Source organism: Hirundo rustica, chromosome 17 (assembly GCF_015227805.2).
Source record: "Hirundo rustica isolate bHirRus1 chromosome 17, bHirRus1.pri.v3, whole genome shotgun sequence".
In the NCBI taxonomy this organism is placed as follows: Eukaryota; Metazoa; Chordata; class Aves; order Passeriformes; family Hirundinidae; genus Hirundo; species Hirundo rustica.
Genome location: NC_053466.1, coordinates 13,645,060 through 13,671,446, shown reverse-complemented (window position 1 = coordinate 13,671,446; position 26,387 = coordinate 13,645,060). Strand labels below are relative to the sequence as shown.

Here is a 26,387-nt window from a genome sequence, read left to right as displayed (position 1 = left end):
TCCAGCTCCCCCCTGCTGCAGCAGCTTGCAAGCAGCAAGGCTGCAGCACAGGGTCCTACACACACCCCCCCCTTCCGTGTCTCCTCTTCCCCCAGGACAAGCAGAAAAGAGCAGCAAAAGCTAAAACTGAGCAGGGTGGGGAACGCCTGGGATATGGGAGGGTTGGTGGGGTCAGTGCACCCAGAACAGCTCTGGAAAGCCAAAACATCACCCCTTTGATGTGGGTGGCTGACCAAGTAGAGGGACTGACCCAGGAAATAAGGAGACACTGCCACAGCTCCAGGCAGAGAATCCCAGAAATGCCTGTGGTCCTGCAGAGCCCAGGAAAAAGTGCCTCTAATGATAGGTGTGAAAGCCTGCAGGGTGCATGTCCCCCAAAAGCAGGTCTGAGGGTGGGGAGAGGCTTTTCCATGCTGCCACCCCCTCCTCTGCAGGTAGGAGGATGCCCCAGAGCTCCCAGCTCCCCCAAAACGCATCACAGGAGGCTCCACAGCTTCTCCAGTCCCTGTCTCAGGAAGTTTGGCCTCACTCCTTTCCCCAAGCTCTGGCTCAGGCCAAAGCATACAGCACTAACCCCCTTGAGACCATGGCAGTGCTTGGACACATGTGGCTCCCCAATAACACAGAGAGAGATGGGAGCAGGAACAGTTGTGATTTAATCATTTCCATTCTCTACAAATCCAGTGTACAGCAGAGACGAGCCGTGGTCCAGCTCCTGGTGCTCCCACTGCCCCATGTCCATCATCAGAACCAGGAGTGTGGGCAGGGCAGGAATGGTACAGGGCTGGGGCCAGCCCACTCCCCTCACCCCTTCTGTTCCATCAGACGTGTGCCTTAGGATGGACAAGCCCAGGCAGCAGATCCCAGTGTGATGGGGGGAGCTGGACCTGCCCAGCTCTGGTCAGTGCAAAGCCATTGAGCACGCAAGTCTGGGACAGGCAACAGGGGCTGATCCTGCCCCTTCAAAGGTCTAGTGGAGCTCCAACCCTGGCAGAGGCTGGAGGAGCTTCTGGCTGAGACCAGCTTGTCCCCAAGTCACCCAGCCCATCTGGACCTGAGCCCACGGGCACAAGGCAAGTGGATAAATCACCCTGTGCAATCCTGCCAAGGGAAAACACCCGGGACAGTGCTCATCAAGGCACAGAGTGAGCTGGCAAGAGAGCCCCAGCATCTCCCCTGGGACAGCTCGAGAGGCCGTGGATAGCAGAGGGACATCCCCGGGGCAGTGCCAGCTGGGGTGAGCCCAGAGGTGACCGGAACGTGTGCGTGGTTCAACAGCAACAAGGACACTTCTCTGCCAGGGCGAAGGGGGCTGGGGGAGCTGCAGCAGAACTGGGGTGGGGAATGGTGACAGTGGTTCAGGCTGGAGGTACAGGGTTGAGGCTGGCCTCAGTGGCTGAAGAGGTTTCCTGTGAGGAGACGTCTCTTGACCTCTTTCCAGAGCAGGTCCCGCTCGCGGTTCGCCCGCTGCATGAAGCCCCTGTTCTCCTGGGCCCGACGGGACAGGTAAGGCAGCACCTCGTTCACCGGCCCGTAGGGCACGTACTTGTACACGGGGAAGCCAGCCTGGCCTGCAGGGAGAGGGGCTGCGTGTCAGGGAAGTGCCGAGAGAGAGAAAAAAATGTTCGAAAAGGAAAAAGAAGGGAAAAAAAGGAGGAAAAAAAGAAGAAAAAATGTGAAAAGGCTAAAGAGGAGGAAGATACATGAAAAAGGGGAAAAAGAGGGCAAGGGGGGGAAAGAGGGGGGGAAGGGAGGAAGGGACAGGAAGGGGGAGAAAAAAGGCGGAGAAGAAGGGGAAAAAGGGCGAAGAAAAAGGGGTGAGGATAAAAAGGGTGAAGAAAAAACGGGGGGGGGGGGGCAAATAAAAAAAGGGGGGGAGAGAAAAAAAAGCCACCTGCCCTTCCCTGCCTGCTCTCCCATGCCCTGAGGCTGTGCTGATGGAGCAGGGATGCATGTGCAGGAGGCTGCGGCTGGGCACTGGCAGGGGCATCCTGGCAGCGGTGGAGCCTGGTGGGGGGAGCAGCGGTGCATCTCTCCCGGCTCAGCACCGGGAGCTTGGGAAAGCACCAGAGGGAGCAGGCCGAGGTCACCAGGAGCCCTGGGAATGTCGGCAGCCAGGGCTGGGCCAGCTCAAGGAGCGTTCAACCAGAAACATCAAGTTAACACATTTTTCCAGCATGACCGGAGGAGGCTGCAGAAGGGCGGCCAAGCCCCGCTTCCAAGAGAACTCCAGGACAGAGCAGCATCTGCACTGGACAACTGCCCAGTTTGCTTCCTGCTGCTCTGCTAGCCTCGGGACTCTGCTCTGGACACTGGTGTGGGCAGGGGGGATCGGTCCCTGACCTGGGCTGGGTACCTGGACCTTTGTGTGTCCTTCTGTCCCGGCCCCAGGCAGCGCTGCTCCGCTGCCTGGGCTGGTGGCTGAGGACAAGGTCACACAAGAGGCTGGGATCATCCTGTTAGCAGAGAGCCCAGGACTCAGTGTGCACCTCCCATCGAGCCAAGGGACACCTCCAGGCTGAGGAGGTACAGGAGAGGGTTTCTGTCTGCCAGGACCACTCTCTACCCCACCCTGGGACACCCCACTTTCTCCTCAGACTGCAAAGTGGGAATGTCCCTGCCGAGCCAGGCTCATGGAACTCCAGGAGAGAGATGTGACTTTTCACTTATAACCTCATCTACATCTTCCCCAAACCCCACGCAGGGGTCACAGCACTCCCCATGGCAAGGCACTGTGCTCAGCCAGTGCTCTATGACAGGCCTTTCTCCCTCCCTCCCCTAGACCACACAGCTGCTGCTCAGGGGTCCTGGTGGGACTGGAGCACCTCTGCCAAGTGCCCCCACTCCCATCACTCACCCAGGGGGAAGGTGATCTGGTCACACATGCCCAGCAGCTGCCCGAAGCACACCTTCTTGTCTGAGGGATGGATCCCCAGCTCCATCATCCTGCAAAACAAGCCTCAGCATAGGAGGGGAGCAGACACAGCAGAACTCTGCAGGGAGCGTGTGTCCCACCAGAGGATTTGGGATCATCTCCAAATAGGACAGCGTGGCACTGACCACATCCCAGATGGATGCTGTGAGGTAGAGCTTGAGGGATTTGTTTTTACAACAGCCTTTGGGTAGGAAAAGGGACCAGTTCTGCAGGCACTGGGCCACCATGCTGTACTGCAGCTCCAAGCCCCATCTAAAGCCTTGAGCACCAGGTGGGAGCCAAGATCCTGCCAGGTGAGCTCAGGGGGGACCTGACAAACCACAGCACATCTCCCAGCTTTTCTGCTGAGCCCCCGCATTCCTCAAGCCCCTTGTCCCTGCCTGGCTGACGCCCACCTGCGCAGGGTGAACTTCACTGTGTCCTCGTTGTGAGATGCCACCATCACGCTGGCTTTTCGGCTACGCGTGATCTCCTCCAGGATATAGTCCAGGCACCTGTAAGGCAAGATGGGCCTCTGGTGAGGCCTCTTCCCACTGGGACAACAGGCAGCAGCGTGCCTGAGGCTGTTCCCTACCTGTGGTACATCTCGTTGGTCTTCTCATAGGTTGGGTGGATGGGATCCTCGTAGCCCATCTGAGCCGCCCTCTCCCTTTCCTGCTCCATGTAGGCACCACGCACCAGCTTGGTGCCAAAGTGCCAGCCCTCCCGGCGTGACAGCTCCATGTCCCCTGTCACATTGTTGTAAGCCTCCTGTGACCAAGTGGAAGAGATGGCACCAGGTCATTGCTCCAGTGCCACCCCTGACTGCCTCAGCAGCTGCGCCATTGCACTGCCATGGCTTCAGGAGATGAGGTCTCCATCTACCCACACCAGCGCACTGGGAGATGCCAGCCTCACCTTCAGGTAGCACTGGTAAGTGTTGTAGATGATGGGCCGGCCCCTGTTGAAGCGGCGCTGTGTCTCCACGGTGAGGCGGCTGATGGCCGGCTGGAAGTAGCTCTGCTCCGCGTCTACCATCAGCCTCACGCCCTTCTCCATGGCTCTCTGGGGATGAATGACACACAGGTTGGGTTCAGAGGGCTGCCTGCTCCGTGTGTCCCCCTCTGTGGCTCCCCCAGCCCCAGGGCCCCCTCACCTTCGCAAGGACATCCATGCGTTGCAGCACCCGCTTCATCTGCAGCTCCTCCTCCTCGCTGAAGCGTGACAGCAGAGGCTCCAGTTGTCCAGTCTGAAACAAGAACAGCTTTGTGGCACCCTGCCTGCACCCAGCTCTACCCATGGGGGCACAAATACCCCTGGAGGGAACCCATCCCTGGGACTGCTGCCCCACCCCAGCTCCCCGGCCCCCACCAGCCAGCAGAGCGTGACAGGGTGCCCACCCTGCCAGCCTGGTGGCTGCACTTTGTGCTAACAGCATGGCTGAGCTTTGCAGCCACCAGCATCTACCAGAAGGAGCACAAGACCCCACAAACGCTCTGTGGGACCACTCTAGGGGTAGCAAAGGTGGGTACCCACCATCCTGTTGGGGATGAGCAGAGGCCTGGAGAGCTTGGTGCGGCTGTCGAGCAGGCTGTTCCAGTCCAGCAGGTCCACGGTGCTGGGAGCAGAGAGCCAGGTCTTTGCTGGTGTCTTGCAAAGGCATGTTCTCTATCACCTCCCAACCCCCACCAGCAAGGACACATGACATATGCCACCCTGTCCTGTCTTGTTACCTCCACCCAAACTTCCCCTATGCTCCATTGTTGTGCTGAGCCAGATCTCGCCTTTGGAGACCTCCCCTTGCTGCTGCCCCCGGGAAGAAGTCCCCCAGTGTCTCTGTCCTGCAGCACCCCCTGCTCCCAGGCAGCTTACCCGCTCGTGCTCAGGTTCTTGCCTGTGAACCACTGCTGGCTTTCTGCCTTGCTCGCAATGCCGAGGTTGGCCAGCGCCTCCTGCAACCAAAAGAAGCGTCAGGTGCTGCAGGGGTCTGTCTGCTTGAGGTGTCACAGCTCAGGGCTGCTCTGGCACTTCTGTGTCCATGGCCACCTCCATCAGTGCATCCCTGCAGCACAGTCTCCTCCTGCAGGCATCACCTGCCTCACCTGCAGCTTCTCCACCTCCAGCTTTGTGTCCAGCACTGCCCACCCAGCCTGGCCCTGCTCTGCGGCCATCTGGTGGAAGAACCGCCGCCACTTCACCAGCACCTCTGAGAACCGCACCTGTGGGAACAGGGCTCCAGGTGAGACACCCAGGCTAGAGCCTCCTGTCCTGCCAGGGCTATGGAAGACCACCTCCAGCCCCAGGCAGATGCTGATCCCAGAGCAGGGCACCTTGGCTAAGCCAAGCAGTGCAGACCCCACACATCCCCTTTCGTGTTGGGACCTTCAAAGTTCTAAGCTCCTTGTGTCTCCACAAAAGTTGAGGCAGGGTCTCTAGGGGTCTTGGGCTCCCAGGAGACAGGCTGTTGGTGCCCGCTCCTCTCTGCCCTTACTAGAGATGCCACCTGGCACCTGCCCCAGCAGAAGCACCATCTGTGGTCCTGGCTCTGCCCCACCACACTCTGTCACAGCTCTGGCACTCACCAGGAACTGGGGTCTGGCCAGTGCCGTTAGCTTGATGGCAGAGAAGCCGTCCTCTGAGCTGCCACCTGGATGGAACCACAATGACAGAGTCAATTTGACCGTCAGCTCTTGGGCAGGAGAGATACAGCGGTGGTGGGACTGAGAGTTCCTTGCAGTCCCCAGCACAGTGGGGCTGTCCAGGACACGTGGAACACTCACTTGAGGCATCAATACAGCGGAGGAAAATCTCCATGTGCTGGTCACACTTGGCTTCATCAGCATAGAAATAGGTGTGGGCACCAGTGACTCCACCTTGGTGATCTCCAAATCCCTGATGGGCTCGGTATTGCTTCTGCCGTTTTTCTGCTCCTGTGGTGGAAGAGGATGGAGATGGTCCATGCCCCACCAATCTCCTACAGCCTCCCCAGGAGCTTCCAGTGTGGGTGAAGGGGAGAAAGGCTCTGGCTTGGGTCTCAGATGAGCCCTCTGCATTGACATGGGCCCTGCTTGCTCTGTGCCTAAGCAGAGGCTGAGTCTTTGCTGAGGGGCAAGACTGAGGCAAGAACCATGTTGTTCTTCATCCAGCTCATTTTTTGAGGCTGTGGTATCTGGGTTCTTCCCCCACAACACCAGGCCTGCAGTGCCCGGACCTCCAGGCTATCTCCTGTCACTCACCTCCCATCTCCTTCTCGGCTGCAGAGGTGCGGGAGCTAAGAAGAGAAACAGGAAAGATAAGGGCCAGGTCAGCAATCCTCTGCAACCCTATGCTGATGGACAGGGCAGCTCTGAGGCTCCTGTGCTGCCATCCTGGTGCTGGACCCTGCTGTTCCCTTGCCATCCCATCACTGATGGCATCCAACAGGGAGTTCATATGCCTGAAACCCACCTGTGGAAGGGAACAGGGCTTCACCATCCATTCAGGGAAGACCTAGGAGCCCTGAGGCAGCACAGTGAGGCTGCCCTGTCCCAGGGTTCAGAGCTGCTCTCCGAAAGCCCACCCTGTGGCAAGGACAAGGTCAGTCCAGTGGGGCTGGCATGCTCCATCTCCAACCTGCTCATGGTCCTCGCTGTGGTGACACCAAGCCTCAACCCACTGCCTCTTCACCTTGATGGCGCAAGCAGCCAGACCCTGAAGCATGGAGCTTCTCCAGACCCTGAGCATATCAAACCAAGGCTGCCATGCCGCCCCACGCTCCTCTGTGCAATGGCTTCAGCCAACAACTCACAAATAATGTTGCATTTTCAACTCCAACTGACCTCAGGTGTCATTTTAAGCCCAAACTCTCTGCCATGTAGATAACAGGGTTCTGACAGACTGTGGGATGCTGGCCAAGTCACAAGATCCTACCTGAACTTGAGTAGCTAAGCCTTCTTGCTGACACCCTAAACCCAGGTGCAGACCCTGGAGAGCAGCCCTGGGTGGCAGCAGAGCCATCTCCTCCAGGAGGTCTCTGCCTTGCCATCCCTGTCCCCAAACTGGCCGTGCCCATTGGGGAAGAAGCACTGTGTGAGGGAAGCAGCAAAGCCACCATTCCAGAGCCAGCAGGCCTGGATGAAAGAGCGGAGAGGCACACGGCACGGTTTCAGGACATGTTCTCCCATATGGAAACCCTGTGACAGGGATTAGGGGCTGCTGGAAGCATAAACAACCAGAAACAAGCCATTCCTCTGCCCCCCCTGGAGCCAGGAACAGCCCCACATCCCTCAAAGTGCCACAAAGCTTGGTGTGAGCCAGCGCAGGAGGAGCTGGAGCTCATGGGAAGCAGCAGGCACCTTATCTAGCAGGCTCTGCTTCCTGATTTTACTTGCCTGAGGACAGGGAAAGCAGCTTTCTGTCCCTGAGTACAGAGGGTGGAGGAAAGGAAGGAGGAGAGATCATAGACTCAGAAATGGGATTTGTCAGCAAAGCCCTTGCTGTGTGGAAGCTCTCTTTGGAACAGACTGCATGGCATAGGGGACAGCTTCAGCTGAATGCTGCTGTGACGTGAGGGCACACAGAGACATGGGTCCTGTGGGCAGGGAACAGCTCTGAGCTCAAGGCACACCTTGGCACACCACCCAAGGCACTGGGAACAAGTGGCTGGAGCAAAGGCACACAGCTAAAATAGCAAACGGCACCCTTGGAGTTCCTGAAGATAAACACACCCTTCCCAGCAGCATTTCTGCTGCACGGCTGCAGCAGCTATTCCTTCATCCTCTAGGGGGGCATTCAAAGCAGTGCCATGGCGCTCACTTTGTTCTTCTGCATCAAGCAAAACAAAGGAAGGTCCTTCCAGCTGAAGAAATAACTTCGCCCTGGATATCAGTTACTCACTTTGCAATATTAATCTTAGCCAGCAAAGCCATTGCCTCACTCACTAAGTCCCACCGAACCCGGCTTACACCTGACCATCCCTTCTGCAAACCCACAGGGGCTCCAGAGCAGGTCCTATCTCCAGGCGCTGTCCAGATGCTCCTGCCAGGCTGTACCCGGACAGGAACAACCTCAAGGTTGAGCTCAGGGCTCAGCCTGGGAGCTCACACTTGCCTAAAGCAGATTGTGAGGACTTGCTGGATGGCTGGGCAGGGTAATCCAGCTGACATGGCAGATGGGGCTTTCAGGAAGTTTTGGATCAGGCTAAGTAAACTAGCTCAGGAGTAGCACAAGGGTCCTGCTGTCAGAAATAATCCCTTTGGCCCTGGAGGTTACCCGGGGAGTGCCACAGCACAGTGTGTTTGCTTTGCTCAGCAGCAAATGGGTCTGGCTAAGGAGATGAGGGATCAGGGAGAAGCTGTCTTTGAATTACTACATCCAAGGAAAAGACTCATGGTTACATGAAGTCCATTTTGGAGCTACAGTTGGTGCTTAAAATCCCACAGGTAGGAATAAAGCAAGAATAGACCTTCAACCTGCTCCATGCAGGAGCTGTCACACACCAGGCCAGGACCACCACAGGACCTCCTTGGAGAGCTTCAGGCTAAACAGAAGCTGCCCCATGATCCCAGACACATGCTGACAGAGCACAGGGAACAGGAGGAGGAGAAGGGGAGGTGGCAGCTCTGGGAGCAGCATTGGCCAGGCTGGGGACAGTGATCCCACACTGGGCCAAATGTCAGATGTCCACACAAGGAATTTCCAGAGGAAGCCAAGTCCATGCTCTGCATGGCAGAGCCTGAAGAGCATCTGACAATGCTAGGGGCAGGATTGGCTCTCCCCTGTGTCGGCACAACCCTAACCCATCTGCAGTCTTGGGATGCCCACGGGGCAGCAATGGCCCCAAAGTTGGCAGGAGGCTACAAACACCTCCACTATGGGGAGCTCGTTGTTTCACCCCACAGGTACCAGGAGCCCCTGCCCGTGCTGCCTTTCCACCCCCACCCAGGGCTGCAGTCACACTGAAGGCCCCAGCCCCCTGCTGCCTGCAGGACACTTATTTTCCAGCTGTGTCACTATGATCTGGCAGCAGCCTTCAGCACGTGGCTGAGGTCTCCTGGGACAAGCTGGCAGAGTCCTGGATACCAGCCTGAGCAGGGCAGGCAGGGGCCTGTGGCAGGCAGGATAAGCCGGTTCTTGCTCACGTTGCATTGTTCCCAGCCAGAAAGGCTGTGGAAAGGTGCCACAGCTCGTTGCTGGGGCGGAAAGGGCATTTCCCTGCCATTATGTTGGGCTTGCTCCAGAAGAACAACAGGAGATGGCACCAAGAGGCCAAAACACTCACTGACTGCTGTGGTTTTTAACTCCACTCCCTGGCTGGCAGCAGCACAATCCTGAAGCATTTACCAAAGGGAAGGACACAGCTCCAGAGTCCAGAAGCCGTGAACCCAGGACTGCCCACCCCTCTCAGCCATGCGCAGCCCAACTCAGCACCAGCCCGGAGAATTTGGGATTTTACTCCAAACAGAGCCAGGGAGGACCCAGAGGGATGGTTGACAAGGGACAGCATTCAACATAACCCTTCCAAAGCCACTCTGGGCTTGGTCCCATTCATAGAATTATAGAATATCCTAAGGTGGAAAGCAGGAATGAGGATATCAAGTTCCACTCCTAGCCCTGCAGAGGACAATCCAGCCCTGTGCCTTTGTCCAAACGCTTGAGCTCTGGCAGCCTTGGGACCATGACCGCTCCCTGGAGAGCCTATTCAGTACCCAATCATCCTCTGGATGCATACTCTTTTCCTGATATCCAGGCAAATCCCACTGGGGCTTGGGCAGGGATGCATCGAGAACGCTCCTGGGTGTGAATGGCCCACACAGCACAGGCAGAACTTACCCAGCCAGGAGTACCACACCTGCAAACCCCAAATCTGCAGTGGGGCAGGGGGGAGCAGCATAACCCAGCCCGCTCAGAAACCACTGGTACCCATCAGCAGGAGGGATACAGGTACAGGCAGGGCCTGTCTGAAAGTCTACTATAGTCACCCACAGGAAAACCCTTGGCCCAGGCACAGCCAGGCAGGGAGGGGAAGCAGTGCCAGTGTGGCAGCACCAGTGCTGCTGGCTTATCCCCATGGGAATGCTGAACGCTGCCTGGACCACGGCTGTGTGTCCAGGGGAGAAAAACCTGGCTACACACCTTCAAAACACTCACCCTCCTGCCAGGCAGCAGCGGGGTGTTTTGAGGCTTTTCTAAAAAAACCCCAAAGTTTGCAGCCCACTTTGGGATGGCACAGCCCTGCCTCCTCCTGCGCAGTTCCTGTGCCCGTGCTGCCCTCAGCAGAGCCTGCTCCCATCATGGACACACAGCCCCTTCACTCCCGGGGATGTATGGCAGCAGCAGCAGCGAGAGGCAATGGCAGCCCGATAAGCAGTGCCCAGGTGTGGACCAGAGATTATGGCTCCCAGCGGCAGCAACTGCATCATCACCCTGACCCACACCCTGCTCGCAAACCACCCTAAAAAGCCATTCTCACCGTTTTTAACACCACACAACAGGCATATGACAGCCGGACGGTGTCCCCAGGTGCCAGCAGGGACTGCCACTGTGCAGCCTGGCCCGGGGGACGGCGCACACCCAACCGGCGTCCCCCGAAGGACCACCTTTGTTGTGGGTGGGGGTACACCGCTCACTCCCGTGACCGTGGGGTGCTGGCCAGCGGCCCATCGATCCAGAGAGCGCAGCTGACCGGAACTGGAGCCTGAATAATGGAAAGTTACCGGCAGCTTTGGGCTGGTGCCAGCTCTTGGCAGAGGGCGGGAGGCAGTGGAGGCTGCACGGGAAGGGGAGGGCAACACCCCAGCTTTAGAGAGATGGAAATGGTGGAGGGTGGAAGTCATGGAATAATGGTTAAGATTGGAAAAGAGCTCCGAGATCATTGAGTCCACCAAAATGTGGGAGGCAGCACAACAGTTGTTTGTATGCTGGGGGATGGAGGGGGCAGGAATGGGGGGCAGCATCCCAATGGGGGGGTGGGGAAGGGGGACTTCAGGCATGACAGCAATGCTGTGTGTTGCCTGTGTGCAGGGTCGGGGGGGAACACAGCACCCCAGGGGTTTAGGGAAAATGAGATGTGGCTGGCCACACACACGAGGGGAGATAGAATGGAGGGAGTCAGCATCTCATAGGAGACTGAGAACAGAGGTGGGAACCCCTCAGGGTGTGCAGGTGGGTTCGGGGTGTACAGCACTGTCGGGGATGGGTTGCACTCCGGCGTGTGCAATGGAATAGATGGGGACAGAGAGGGTGCAGCAGACAGGGGGGCAGGACCCGGTATCTGCAGAGGGGCCGGGGGAGAGATACAGCCCAGTGGGGGCCCAGCACCCTGTGTGCGGGCACAGTCCCCTGCCGTTGTGCGGGGGCACTGCCATTCCTGTGTGTGGGCACAGTCCCTGCCGTGTGCGGGGGCACTGCCATTCCTGTGGCGAGGCACTGCCATTCATGTGTGCGGGGCACAAGTCCCCGTGCCGTGTGCGGGGCACTGCCATTCCTGTGTGCGGGCACAGTCCCCTGCCGTGTGCGGGGCATTGCCATTGCTGTGTGCGGGGGCACTGCCATTCCTGTGTGCGGGCACAGTCCCCCTGCCGTGTGCGGGGCACTGCCATTCCTGTGTGCGGGCACAGTCCCCTGCCGTGTGCGGGGCACTGCCATTCCTGTGTGCGGGCACAGTCCCCTGCCGTGTGCGGGGCACTGCCATTCCTGTGTGCGGGCACAGTCCCCTGCCGTGTGCGGGGCACTGCCATTCCTGTGTGCGGGCACAGTCCCCTGCCGTGTGCGGGGCACTGCCACCCCTGTGTGCGGGCACAGTCCCCTGCCGTGTGCCGGGCACTGCCATTGCTGTGTGCGGGGCACTGCCATTCCTGTGTGCGGGCACAGTCCCCTGCCGTGTGCGGGGCACTGACATTCCTGTGTGCGGGCACATTCCCCTGCCGTGTGCGGGGCACTGCCATTCCTGTGTGCGGGCACATTCCCCTGCCGTGTGCGGGGCACTGCCATTCCTGTGTGCGGGGCACTGCCATTCCTGTGTGCGGGGCACAGTCCCCTGCCGTGTGCGGGGCACTGCCATTCCTGTGTGCGGGGCACAGTCCCCTGCCGTGTGCCGGGCACTGCCATTCCTGTGTGCGGGCACAGTCCCCTGCCGTGTGCCGGGCACTGCCACCCCTGTGTTCTGGCCACCGCCACCCGCGGGTCCGGGGCATGGGCGGTGGCACTGAGGGGGGCGAGGCCGTGACGCATGGCCTCGCAGCCAATGGGAGCGGGGGGCTGGGCGGATACAGCCAATGGCAGCGCGGCCAGGGGCCGCCCCCGCCCCAGCAGCCAATGGCAGCGCGGCCAGGGGCCGCCCCAGCCCCGCGGGCCCCGCACTCACCTCCCGTCCCCCAGATCCTCCTCCACGCTGTAATCCAGCACGGCGCCCACGCCGAAGGCCTGGTTCCGCCGGAGCAGCGGCTTGATGGCCTCCTGGTCCTCGCCGGCCACGAACTGCCCGTAGAACGTCATCTTCATCAGCCGTTCGAACAGCGTCTGCCCCAGCACCCGCTGGCACAACTGCAGCAGCTGCGGGACAGCGGCGGCTCAGCACCCGTCCCGCACCGGTACCCCCGGAGGAGAAGTCCCCGTGACCCAGGACTGGCATCCCCCAAAACGGGGAATGACACGTCCGAAATGGGCACCCCTAGGGTGAGAGCCCGCCCAGCCCGGGACCGGCACCCCCCGGAGCGAGAGTATCCCTGGCACGCACCACCATCCTGCAAAACAGGCCCTCTCCCAAACGAAAGACCCCCCACATTCGGAGCGGTCACCCCTGGAGCGACAGAACCCCCATCCCGCACCGCCACGCCCGGAAGGGGCACTCCCCATCCTGGGACTCGCAGTCCCAAAACAGAACTCCCCGGAGCAAGAACCCCCTCCAGAAGGAGACTGACACCTCGGGGAGCGGGGGGGCACTGAGCGAGAGCCCCGCCGGTTCAGAGCCGGCATCCCCCCGAAGGGGGACACGCCCCGCCCCGAAGCTGCCCCCCAAGCCGGACTTCTTCCTCCACCCACCTCCCGGTTGTGCTGCACCAGCGGCTCCACGGCGCACAGGCCCAGCACCAGCAGCCCCCGCAGCAGCTCCGCGCTGCTCTTGCTGCGGAATGCCTCGCGCGGGTCCCCGAAATCCACGGCGGGCGGCGGCGGGCTCCGCTCCGCGCCCGGCGGAGGAGGGGGCGGCCCCGGCCGGGGTCCCGCGCCCGCCGCCGCCGGGGAGAGCCCGCGGGGGGCGGCGGCGGGCGCGGAGCGCGGGCGGCTCGGGGAATCCCACCGGCGAACGGAGGCGAGGAACGCCCGGGCGGCGCTCGGGAAAGCCATGGGCACGGCGGGGCTGCTGCCCGCCTCCGGCTTAAGTACGGCCCGGGCGGGACCGCCCCCGGGCTCCCGGCTCCGTGGCCCCGCTCCGCCCCGCCTTTGGCCGCGCTCGGCTGCCACCGGAACCGGCCCTGCGCCAAGACACCGCCCCGGCACCCGCACCGGGACAGCGTCCGGGACCGGGTCTGCGACTGATCCTGGGATCGGCACCGGGCCCGGCAGCGGCACTGGGAATGAGACTGGCACCGGCACCGAGACAGGCATCATCACCGCCGTGGGGATGGGAACTGGGATCGGGATCGGCACCGGCACTGGGACTGGGTCTGATTCCGGGACCGGCACCGACTGGGAGACTGGGACCGGCAGCGGGACCGGGAACGGGACGGGCACCGAGACCGGCATTGGAACCGAAACCAGAAGCGGCACTAGGACTCGGACCTGGCCAGGGGCCGGGACCACCACCAGTACCGAGACTAACGCTGGGACCGGAACTGCAACCGACACTGGGCTAGGTATCGGGTCGGGGATAGGAACCGGGACTGGCAAGGTCACCGGGGCCAGCACCAGGACTGGAGCCACCCTGCCCAGCACGCCCCGCTCCCTCAGCCCCTTGCCCCGTGCCTTCCCCATTCCCATCCCCTTCAAGCAGCCGATCTCCGGGACACCTCTCTCCCCGGAAGCCCCAGGAGGGGCCTGGAGGGGCAGGTGCAGCTCGAGGGGAGCCCTGGGTGGGGCCTGAAGGGAACTCTCTTCCTTGGAGCAGTGCTGGATGTGGGGCAGAGGTCCTCATGCCCTCGGAGGAGTCCTTGGGAAAACTATGATGGTCATAAGGGAGTCTTGAAGTGGTCCCTGAAGGGGACCTGTGAGGAGCACCGGAGCCAACCCTGCAGGGCCAAGGGGCTACTGACTGCTCAGGGCAGCCCCAGGGAGGGCCAAAAGATGCCTCAAAGAGTGCTTGTTCCTTCCTAGCTATCCCTGGGGCAGCCTGTCCAACCTGTGGAGCTGGAAACACTTGGAGAAGGGATCTCAGACCTGTGGGAGCTGCCATGGGAGAGATATTTCAAGCCCCTGTACTTGCTCCTCCTGATATGTGCATGAACGTTTGGAGGTTTCAGCTGAATCCTCTCTCATTTGGTCGGGGTCCATGGCTGCTTGGGTTGCTTGAGGCAGCAGACTTGGCTCCCTCATCTGGGGCTGGGGCTGGGCTTCGCCTGCTTCGTGGAGCCCCGGAGAGGCCTGGCAGGACCTCGGGATCTTCCCAGGCAGGGCGAGTGCCTGTCCCGCGCCTGGCAGGCGTTTGCCCGAGCTGTTCCTTCCCAGCACACCGAGCGCGGAGCTCCGGAAATCACCGAGCACCTTCCCCGCGGCCAGAAACGCTCCCGAGTCTTGGCTCGGCAGATCAGGTACCTCCCTTGCTTTTCGCAGGATTGTTTCACAGCAGCATCATAACTGCACCCTTTCTCTGTGCCCTCATCTCTTCTCTGTGCCCAAGTCTTCTCTCTGTGACCCACGTTCCTTCTCCAGCCCGGTTTCCAGTGGCTCCCGGAGGATGACTCCGGGCGGATGCTGAGCCGTCCAAATCCAGCTCCTCAGTGACATCTTGTGCTGGGAATGCTCAGCGCAGGCAGGGGATGGGAAAATTAATTCCTCCAATTGTTTTTTCCTGCACGCCCCAACACTGACATTACTGTGACCGGCAATGAAACCACGGGGATTCCCTGAGCTCATTTGTAAGGTTTTCTTTGGGAACATCTTGTCCTTCCACGGAGACAGCCAAACAGTGGTATTGCCTCTGAAAGAGCTGGGTAAAAAGCTCTGGAAAAGCATCCACTTCCTTCAAAACATTCCCTTTGCTAACTCTTTTGCACCATTTAGAGATAATAATAATTCACCCAAAGTTCCTCGCCGTGATCAGACTGCACATATGAATTCTTGGGATGCAGTTCAAACCTGGTTTCTCAGCCAATTGCCACAGAGGAAATTCCCTTCAAAGGCTCTAATGGCACCAGTCTTTGGTACCTGGGAAACACTTGCCTAGTCTTAGCAGAGAAAGCTTTCAAGTGCTGCCTGCTGTGCCAGCAGAGCTGCAGCCCTGCAGCATCCAGCTGGGTGCAAAACCAGCTCTGAGTTTCTGAAGAAACTTTAGTCTCAGACCCAAATTCAGAGATGAAATGTTTAAAAGCCTCTTTTTGATGGAAGTGAAATCTGACGGGGTTTCTCTTGGAATGGTGGTACCCAAATCAGTGGACATTCCTGAGCTGGCAGCCCTGCCAGTGGCAGGGAGACCAACAAGGGATGCTCCAGGCTGCTGTAGGGACTGTACCAAGCCCTCGTGGGTCACTGTGGCCTTGCAGAGCACTGAGAGCCCAGCTCCCAATCCCCCTTGGCTGTGACATTATGCCCTCGAAGCTACTGTCCCCGTCCCCAGCATGGCCAGGCAGGTGCTGCTGACGCAGAGGGGCCGGTCCCTGCTCAAGGTGGCTGCAGTTGGCGTGGGAAGCTCAGTCCAGCCCATGGCTGGAACACACATCATAGACACAACCATGCTGCTATATCCTACATGGGGAACATGGCCCAGGCTGGATAACACACATCCAAATCCTTCCTTGGGCACTCGTGTCTGTACCAGTGACGGGAATAAATCCAGGAGAAGCTGCTATGGATGGTTTGAGAAGCCACAGAAAGAAGAAATATTTGAATATGAGACAAATAGGTGAGGAGGAAATTTGGCACTGGAGGAGATGCAGTTTAGAAAGGGAGGCCACACCATGCATATTTCATGGGCCAGCCCCCAGCAGAGGCTTCTTTGACACCACAAACATCACAGATGGCAAGGAGTAGCAGCTGCCTCTCCCAGCATCTGGGAAGGAGAACAGTGGGATGATCGCTTCTCCTGCCTTGTGATAGAAGTGGGCTGGGGCACAGGACCTGGAAGCTGCTGGCTCTGCTCCCTGGCTGTGGGACCAGCCTTCCTCACCCTCCTCTTCCTCCAGCCCAGTGCCAGGCTAGGGGCAAGCCTGCCCCCATCCTTGGGGCTGGGGCTATGTTCTCACTGTCCCACAGCTCTGTGAGCCCTCCAGCCCTGCTGCCCCAGCACTCTATGCTTCCAGCACTGCGCCTCTGAGGTTTCCTTGGAGAGTGCTGACTCAGGTCCTCCTCTGCCACGTGTTTCTCACTGACCATATGCCTGACTTGTGCCCAGCACCTGCGCTACCAAATCACTCCCATCACAGGCCAGCATGCAGGAGGGACACCTGTACCCTGTGGGAGCAGGGTGGATCCTCAGCTGGCATCTGGTTGTGCCGTAGGTGCCCCTTGGAGCAGCAAGTGCTGGGGCACAAGGAGCTGGGTGGGTCACAGTCTGACATGGATCCACTGGCAAAACCCCGGAGAAGGTGAACTTGAGGATGGCGATGGCGCTTCCCAAATTGCAGCCATGTGTGGGTTCTCATCTTGTAGGGGGTTATTTTTCTTCACACGTCTCCCTCTTGTGCGACACTTCAGGGAGAACTCCAGATGCACTACTGCCCACTCTGAGGAGATAAACCCCTGTGAGGTGCACAGGAGCACTCAGCCTTAGGATGGGGTGTGTTTGGATAATGTGTTGGTACTCTCTGACCCCCCCAGCACCCTGTTAGCCTCAGTGCCACCTTCCTCTTGGTGACTTTGACTTGTGCCACAGTATGGACCCCACTCTGGCAGCAGGGTGAAGGAACCAACCTTCCTTCTCACAGCTGGAAAACCAGGGAACTGCATCCTTCCCCTTGCACTTGGTGCTGCAGAGGCCCCAGGAGGTTCAGCTGCTCCAGCAGGATTAGGGGTGATCCCCATCCAGGTATGGCACAGGCAGGTGGGGCTGCAGCACTCGGTGTCCTGCCCCCATGAGACCAAAGGGGAAGTTTTGGAACTTGCTGGTCACCTGGGTAGTCACTGGGTGGGAGCTCCAGCTCCTGGGGTGTTCCTTTGGGTTGGGGGCCCCGGAGAGAGTAGCTGAGAGCTGCCACAGACCCTGCAGAGGAAAGAGATGCTGGGTGGCTCCTCTTGCAGATGATCCCCTGGCCAGCTGAGAGCTTGCTCTCCCAGCATGGTTGGCATTTTGAAAGCTGGGCTGTGTTCTGGTCCCTGGCATTTTCCACTTGCATCCCAATGATTTTTGGTGAATCACTTGCAGCCCAAGAAATAAATGTCCTCTTGATTCTTCCTGTGAGTTCTGGGGTGTGCCTCAGCAGCCATGAGCCTTTATGTCTCCATAAAGGTCAATGCTATTAAAAAAATAAATTGCCTCTGAAAGGGAACCTAGGAAATATCCAAGGCAGGGAAAGACACATCAGATGAAACACATCAGTTAATTTTTTTTTTTTTTTTTTTTTTTTTTTTTCAGAGTCCTTCTCTTTTTCCATCCACTGGCAGAAGGGAGTCAGTGTGCTTGGGGGAAAAGGTGAAGACCTGAAACAATTTTGCTGCTATAACAGCTGAGAAAGGATCATGCTGGAAGGTTTCTATGGAAATGTGGCCTGGGGAATGGACATGAAAAGCCTTTTCTGCCAGAAGACTCCCTTGCTGGGTGAGTTGTTTACAGAGCCTGGATGCCAGAGTACCTGGAAGGGAGCCAGCTCTATTTTAACCCTTTGTAAATGATTTAAACACCTCGTGCTGGGGGAACATTCTCAGGAAAGGGACTGCTTGGCTCTTCTTCTGCTCACTGCTGCTGAGACCTGAACCAGCTGCTCCCAGTCCATCTGGCCAGAGGCTTCCTCCCAAACCCCTCCCAGGTGATGTTCCTAAGGAGCCCCTCTATTTTTGCAGTCTTTGCCTGCCAGGAGCATCCCGTGGGAAGGCCAATGGAGCCAAAGCTCCCAGGTGTCCTGTGAGACCCCAGCGAGGTGGGGACATGGGGTGGAGCTCCCTGCAGCACCTGGGGGCAACCACACATCATGGGACTGGGGACAAGCCCCTGAGGCTGGAGCAGGGCAACTCCAACCCCCCTTTCCCTTGAGGAGCTGGCTGCCCCTTATTGATTGATACGTGGTGGCTTATTTCTCTAAAAACAGGTGTTTAGTTACTGAGCCTCTGGAAACAGAGTTGCCTCACAGCAAAACCTGATTGATTCAAGGGCAGCTGCGGCTCCAGTGAGGGCCTGGTGGCCACACAGCCTGGATGGCCCCTGCCAGAGACAGCTCCTGGCCAGAGCAGCTTTCAGGCTGGGTCAGGTCGGTTTCCAGCTCACAGCTGGTGGATATTTGTTTTTTGTGTTACTTGGTTTTGCTTCTTAACTTTCTGTGTATGTAGTTGCGAGCAGGTGGCACTGAGGGGCACTTGGACTTCTCTTCCAGCAGAACAAAATGTGAGGAAAAATGTTCATTTTCCCTAATACTCCTGGACTGTCTGTAGAGAAGGGAAAAAGCTGTTCTGGCCTCTTTATTTCTTTCTTTTGTGTTGTTTTCCCACCTTCTTCCTTTACATGGACAAATACTTTGTGGGAACCTTCATGCTTTTTCCTAATTCTCCTGTCCAAGAGATGGAGTGCAAGATCCTGAAAAGAGAATAAAAAATATAATTGAAAATATAATTGAAAATATAATTGAAAATAGATTTATTTTCTGGGGCTGTTCTATCTCTCTGGTTTGGGTTCTTGTGTCAGGAGTATGTTGTCATGTCCTGGAGGTGGAGAGGGGGTTGTCTTGACTTTGACAGGGGTATTTTAGAGCCCTGTGGTCCGGTCCCTCCCTCCCACAAGCACCACAAGCTCTGTGCAGCTGAGCACAGCCCCCAGAGGGGTTTACAGGGGCTTTCTGACACAAATTAAGGAGAAAAAGGGAAGAGTGGCTGCAATTGCTGGCTGGCAGCACTGGCCCTGCCTCCCTCCCTGGCCAGCACCAAGGCCATCTGTCACTTGACAGATCAGCTGGACACTGCTCTCCATCTCCATCTGCTCCCGTCTGGGCTCCACGTCTGCTCTGTCTCCCTCCTCCTCCACATCCCCTGTGGGCTCTGTCCTGTGATCCCAGCCAGTCCCTGCCCCAGAGCTGGGATGGCCACCACAGGGCCAGGGGATGCTCAGAGAGCCCTGAACTCCACATCTAAACCCATAGGTCCTTGCTCACTGCATGGGCTGCAGATCCTTGCTGACCTACTCATAGGTTTGTTTTTTGTTTTTTTCACCCTTTATATTATTTATTTTTTTAAAGGCTGAACTTTTCACTCCAGTGGTTGTGTGAATTCATTTTACTCATTCGAAGTTTCTTCCAGTTGAAGTTTTATGGGTAATTTTTTAATTCTTTGCCCAAGGAGGTATGAAAGGGAGTGTCTCTCCTCAGAGGGATTCAAGCCATGGCATCCACAGGGGAGGCTCACCTTGCCGAGCCCCATTCCTGCTCTCCCACGGGGCAAAGCCCCTCCAGAGCTCTGGAGGATTCTCCCCCAGGGACAGCCAGGAGACACTGGGCCTGGGACAGCAGTGCTGGCAGCTGTCACCAGAACTCACACCTTAACTCTGTGAGAACTCAAACAGTTTTTCAACATCATCAGCCAAATGCCCACAGATTTTCGTGGGGACAGAAGAAGGCAACACTCCCAAATCCCTGTTCCTCAAGTTGGCAACATGACAGCTTTCTACTGGAATGACAGATTTTTATTTTTTTTTCCCCTTAATGCAAGCCAAAGTAATTTTCTCTCATTAGAGCTGCTGATACAGCTGGAAAAAGTGAGCTCTCTCTCCAAAGCCTCATCTGCTAGTGAAGGGCTGCATCCCCCAGTAGAGCTTGGTGTATTTGGCTGCCCCAGGTTCTCATCCCTCTGGCTGTGGCTCTTTGCACTGGAACTTGGAAAGAAAAATACTCCAGGATGGAAAATTTCAAGTCAAAAGGGTAAAGTTGGACAGAATCCAGGTGAGACTTGGCAGAGAGACCAAGCAGAGGTTGTTCCTTGTGCTGACAGTTTTGCTCTGTGCTTTGGAGAGCCTCTCTGCAGCTCTGGTCCAGCCAGGTCAGCTTCTGCCAATGTAAGAGGTGATGTTAACACCACCACATGTGACTGTCCCTGGGTTTCCCTAAGGTTGTGGTGTTGGTTTTTTTGTTGTTGTTTTGGTTTTTTTTTTTGGCTTGTGTGTGTTTTAAATTTCTGGAACTGTGGATATTTCAGAAGCAGACACTGCAGTGGTCTTACATCCTGTGGGGATGGCTGTCCTGACAGCCCACCCCACTCCCAGAAGTGGTCCTGTGTTGGAGTCCAGGGCATTTCTTTGGCTGCCCTGGAGGGGCAGGGACCCTGGCCCAGAGGGACACTGGCTTTGATCTCAGTCCATGGGAGAGGTTTCCTGCACTGCGGGAGGGATTGCAGGCCACAAGAGTGTGAAAGATGGGAGTTTAGCTTATCACAGGGTGAGGAAACAGTAGGTTTGGGTTTTTAGTATTGAAGTGAATGGGGGCAAGATGGAGGATTGGGGGCATTGTCTCCTGCTTCTTCTTTCTTCTTCCCTCGCTCCATTTTCTGCAGTGACGTTGGCACAAAGTAACTTAAAGAGATTGGGTCAAAGCAGAGATGACCTGTTTAGTGTAAGTGATAGGTATTGGCAAATAATGATAAATAAAGAACACGTAGCAATTAGTATAAAAGATAACGACTGCCCAGTCCGGGAGGAGTCGAGGAGTCACCAGATGCCCGAGCAGCTGCAAACATCTTTGTTGGGCACTGAGAAATTTGTAAGATAAGAAACAATAAACAAAGCACACAACCTTGAAAAATCAGAACCTGAAGACTCCGTCACTTTCTTGCGTTTGGCTCAGAGCTTTGCAGAGGGCAAAAAGACTCTAAAACCACCTGAATCTCAGAAAAAAAACCCCAGAGTCCTGAGGCTTTGATCCTCTGGCTGCTGGTCCCCAGCAGACACTGCACATCTGTGGTAGCACCAGAACAGCCCTGACATGGCCCAGAACAATCACCTCATGGAAATGAGGAGCTGGGATCTCGCAAGCTCTGGTAACTGGAAACCAAAAGTAGAGAGCTGCTTTGTCTCTGTGCTTTGCTGTCTGGCTCTGGGAAGCACATGAGTGTACCTTGGACAAGGGACATGCTGGAGGCTGCTGTGACTCCATCTCCCCTGAATTCTTCCACTCAGGTCTTGCCAGAAGATGCCTACCCTCCCTGCAAGGTTTGAGGAACTCTGCAGAAGGATCCTCATGGGCTGTGCTGAGTCCTGGGCTCCTCTGCACCAGGAAGGACCCCAGAGCTCTCCTTGGGGACCCCGTGAGTCACTGAGAAAGTACCCAAGTGCTGAGGCCAAAGACCTCAAAATTCACCTGTGGAGGAACAAGGAGATTAGATCTGAGTCATTCCAAAGGTTCAAACCATTTTTGCGTTACTAAAATGATGTCTTTATGCCCTGGGTATTTTTTTCAAAAGAAAAAAAAAAAAAGAGAAAGGCAGCAAATTCAAACCACCCCCCCCCCCCCCCCAAAAAAAAAAAAAAAAAAAAAAAAAAAAAAAAAAATTGAAGGTGAGAGATGAACCTGCTCTGCCATAAATTTGGAGGAGTCATCACCATATTTGATGTGGGGTTGCTGTCCTCTCCTTCCCTCCAGGGAGCACTGTGACATCTCCTTTGGATGGATTTTGGAGAGAATGAATTTGTTTCTTACCCAGAAACAAAGCTCCTGCCTGTGCAGGTCACTTGTTCCCTGCTTTGCTGACTGTGTTCCTTCATCAAGAGGATGATGAGAGGCCAAAGACACAGCAGGGTCTGCCATGATCAGGAAGGGGCTGCTCCTCCCTGAGGAGGTAGATGTGCTTTTGTCCCAGAGAAGAGGTGCTTAAAGCACCGTGATGCAGACGTGATCCTCAGTAAATGCTCCTGCCCCTCCTTGGGTCACATCACCCAGCTGAGACAGCAAAGCAGTTTGGACATGATTTGGGTGGAGCACGTGTTGGTGGCAGCGGTTGCTGGCTGTCCTCGGCTGAGGGGACAGGCAGGAGCAGCCAGGAGGGTGAGCTGGAGCTGGCTGTGGGTTGGGTGTGCTGGTGCAGCTGCTGGAGAGAGTCTAGAGAAAGCCATGGAGATGCTCCCAGGGCTGGAGCCCCTCTGCTCTGGAGCCAGGCTGGGAGAGCTGGGGCTGCTCACCTGGAGAGGAGAAGGCTCCAGGGAGAGCTCCGAGCCCCTGGCAGGGCCTAAAGGGGCTCCAGGAGAGCTGGAGAGGGGCTGGGGACAAGGGCTGGAGGGACAGGACACAGGGAATGGCTTCCAGTGCCAGAGGGCAGGGCTGGATGGGAGATTGGGCAGGAATTCTTGGCTATGAGAGTGGGCAGGCCCTGGCACAGGGTGCCCAGAGCAGCTGTGGCTGCCCCTGGATCCCTGGCAGTGCCCAAGGCCGGGTTGGGCACTGGGGCAGCGGGAGGTGTCCGTGCCAGGCCCTGGCTAGGCCGCGCGGTCCCTGACGCGCTCCCGGGCTCCGTGACGGCGGCGGGAGGACGCGCGGGGGCGGTGGCGCCTCTCGGCCGCTGGGTGGCGCTGCAGCCCCGCTGCCCGAGCTCCCGGGCCCGTGCCGGGGACAGCGCGGGGACAGCGCCAGCTCCGGCTGCCGCCGGGCGCCGCGGCCTCGTCCTGCTGTCCCCGGCTCTTTCCCTTGGCCGTCTCTGTCCTCAGCCCTTGCTCTGGCCCACTCTGGAAGCGGCTGCTCCCGCGGGCTCCTCCAGCCTCTGCCCCGCTCTCCCTCAGCACAGCTCTGGGGCCCTTCCAGTTCTCATGAAAACTCCGGTTATCCAGCTGTCCTGGCATCTATTCTCCGGCCTGAGCCTGGGCTCTTCAGGCAGTAGGGCAAGCTGTGGGCAGGGGTGTTCAGCTCTCCCATAGCGCGGGTGGAATTTGTGAGGTGTCGGGTGAGGTGGACAAGGTCCCCAGGGAGCCTCAAGCTGGGTGTCCCAGGTGGGTGGCACCGAGGCTGCCCTTGGATGGCTGCACCGGGGCCCCTGCAGGGTGCTGGGAGGGCCTGGTGGGCTGGGAACACCTGGGTTGTCCCCTGTTCATGTGCTATGGGACATGGCAGCTTCTCCTCTGCATGCAGTCATCCAGCCCCGGCAGTGCCAGTGCCCGTGCGATGACCACTCCGGAGAGAAGCAGTGCTCTCCACCCTTGGAGATATCCCAAAGCCTGGGGCCACAGCCCAGAGAATCCAGCTTTAGGTGACTCTGCCAGAGCAGGGATGGTGCTGGACCAGAGGTACCCCAACCTCAGAGAGCTGTGAGTTAGTTGTAAAAGTGTTGAGCCCTGGAACAATGGGCAAATGTCCAAGGCCAGAGAACAAAGAGAAATAAGAATCCAGTTTTGTTTTCTTTTGGAAGCAACTCCAGTTGCAGAGGATGGACAGCAATGAAGGGAAAAGCTGGATGGTGGTGGAAGATGGAAGAGAACTAAACTCCCAGACCTCCTTTAGCTGTCCAGCATCACTTGAGGACACCAAAGGGAAATGTGGCATATTCCCAAATAAAGCAGCAGTTCAGGCCCAGTCTCATATTTCTCCACCCATAAGCAGATGCTGGCAACAACAACAACAACAACAGAAGATAAACAATATACAATTTGTCCAAACTTTGGCAAATTTTTCCATGAAGGGTGTTGGGATTCTGATGAAACTTGGTTTTATTATGACATTTTGCTCTGTGAGAAAGCTCTTCTTGGCTGTGCCCAACACTGTGTATTGCTCAGCAGAGCACAGACAGCCTGACAACAATTTGGCTGCTAAAACTTCTAAAAATAAAAGCCATCCTTTTTTTTTCTCCTTTTTTTCCCTCTCTAAAGAAACGTTGCAGCATCACACCTTCTTCCCAGTACAGACTATCAAACCTCTTCAGGCTGAGGGGCTGTGCATGACACTGAACTCCAAGATGGTGTCATTTTGGTTTTCTGTACTATTTTGTTCTCAAAATGGGGTATTTTCTTTGGTCTTGGCAGAAAAAAAGGTCATAGAGCGGGTTCCAACACTTTTTGTGGTTTGGAGCTGCCCAGAGAGGGGCATCTGGGGGGGCTTTTTTGGAACTGTCTGTTCTGATGAGGAGGTGGAGCTGGAGCTCACCCCTCTCCTCTCTGGGGTGGGGGTGGTTCCTGGTGGTCTGTACTGAACTGGTTTGAACTGGGAGCTCCATCCTGCAGCATTCCCCCTCACTGCAACAGGGCAGCTGCCTGAGGCTCCCCTCGTGCTGCCCCAGGGTTGAGTGACAGAGCTGACACTGCTGCTGGTCATTACTTAACAGCCAGGAGACTTCAGAGTGGGGCTGCAGTGCATGAACCAGAACTAAATAACAATAATAGATTATTTCATCTGAATATGTATCTGTATCTATCTATGCTACCTCTATATCTATATCATCTATATCTATATTTATATTTACTCAAAGCCATGCACCTCCCATCACCTGAAATGTCCAGTTAAGAGAAATTGCTTTCACTTGCAGATGTTTTGAAGAAGCTTCTACCCTCTTTCCCAAGGGAAACATAGCACCACTGAGTATCCTTCAGGGGTTGGAGGTCCCTTGTGTCTTGGGGATCTACAGAGGTGTGTGGACATGGACATGCCTGCCAGTCATGCTGTAGGAAAATAAAAGGCATCCAGACCACAAGAGCAGTCCTGCCACTCCCCTTGCCCCTGCACTCAGCCCCCAGCTCTGCTTGGAGCACCTATTGTTCTCCATTTTACCCTTTTCCCATGCACTCAGATTGTACTTCCCTGCCTGTTCCTGGGAATGCACCAGAGGCTTTGCGTAATGGATCACATCCATCGTTTCTTCCTCCATTAGACCAAATACCCTGTCGGGGGGGGAAATTAGATCGCCCTGACATCATATTTCCCTGGTAGAGTTGTGTTGGCTGGTTTTTATCCTTTACTTTTATCACACTACTGGTATTTACAAATGGATTGTTCAATAATTTGTTTCAAAATTTTTCAAGGAACTGAAGCCAGCTCAGCTGATCTGTAACTCCCCAAACTCTTAATTTCCTTTATTTATGTATTTTTATTTTTCAAAGAAAAAGTGCTTTTTCTGCACTTCCCCAGGATTCCTTAAGCCTTCAAAATTTGTCACAATCTGCTGCTGATTATTCAGAGGTTGCTTACATTTTCCAGGGTGATTTCTCTTGACGCCTGGCTACTCAATGCACTGAGCTTCTCTCACCACTGGTGATGGCTCTGGGCACTGGTTACAGGCTTGCACTGTGCAGCCACGGTGAGGAAGCCACTGTTTGTGTCTCTGTGTCATCCCTTTGGTTCTTTCCATCACAAGACACAAATGCTGACTCATTTTTCTTTTCATTGCACTTCCAGTATATTTCTGGAACTTATTTCCTTGCCTTTTATGCCCCTCGCTGGCTGTAACTCTCCCCGCTCCTTACCCTTTCTCGTTCTGCCCCCATGCGCTTGAGCTTTCCCTTTATACTCATCCTTATACTCTCATTCCCATTTTTATAGGATTCCTTTTTGATTTCCAGGACACTAAAGTGCTCCTGATGCAGCAATATTGGCCTTTTACTGTTGTCCTGTGGTTCCTCTGCAGCAGGAAGTTTAGCTGCTGTGTACCTCATATACTCTCTTTTAGTAACTTCCCCCAGTACAGCATTTCTGATTTTTTTCCTTGGGGTTCCCTCCTGAGGGATGTTGCTAGTGGAAAAGCATCCCCCCAGGTTTGTTCTGTTCATATTTGTGCAGCCACCTGTCTTTTTTTTTTCTTTTTTTTTTTTTTTTTAAATTCTCTCTTTTAATTTCAAAACTGATGAACTGCTGTTGGAGGTAGCTCTGCCCCGCAGGAACCAACTGGTCCTTCCATACTGATCAGAAGTTGGAAGAGCTGCTCCCAGCCTACCAGCCCAGAGCAGCACTTTGGAATAAAAAAAGGTATCCAGAGAACTTTCCAAGTGATCTTTGGGTGGGCTGTGTCCTCTTGCATTTGTTTGTGCGAAGGAATGTCAAAATAAGATGATTTAGGCATGAAAAATTGCCTTTTATTTAGTCAAATACTTGCTGAATGGAGCCTTAACTTGAGAATAAATGCAGATAAAATGAAGCTATATTTTTGATGAATAAATTGTTCTTCTTTCAAATGTGCTCAATTTGAGGTTTAGTGCTATGATAAATCTTCACTAACTTCTCTTCCTGAGAGAAGAAGCAGCAGG

General features: G+C 56.2%; 1 protein-coding gene across 3 annotated transcripts; it reads right to left on the bottom strand.

Annotated features, from left to right (window-relative positions):
* Positions 1–633: 633 nt before the first annotated feature.
* On the bottom strand, positions 634–13,091 carry PRODH (proline dehydrogenase 1). Of its 3 annotated transcripts, none has more exons than XM_040080993.2 (14): positions 12,935–13,091; positions 12,258–12,445; positions 6,151–6,185; positions 5,695–5,844; positions 5,497–5,561; positions 5,017–5,133; positions 4,787–4,866; positions 4,451–4,532; positions 4,071–4,163; positions 3,833–3,979; positions 3,510–3,685; positions 3,331–3,429; positions 2,858–2,946; positions 634–1,586 (listed from the first exon to the last, which is right to left on the bottom strand). In XM_040080993.2, the coding sequence occupies exons 2-14, from the start codon at positions 12,392–12,394 to the stop codon at positions 1,390–1,392; spliced, it is 1,467 nt and encodes a 488-aa protein (XP_039936927.1). In that variant the 5' UTR covers positions 12,395–12,445; positions 12,935–13,091; the 3' UTR covers positions 634–1,389. The 3 variants fall into 3 exon arrangements, with proteins under 3 accessions (XP_039936927.1, XP_039936928.1, XP_039936929.1); XM_040080994.2 differs by having other exon boundaries at positions 634–1,571; XM_040080995.1 differs by lacking the exons at positions 6,151–6,185; positions 12,935–13,091 and having other exon boundaries at positions 12,258–12,393.
* Between the last annotated feature and the right edge of the window lie 13,296 nt (positions 13,092–26,387).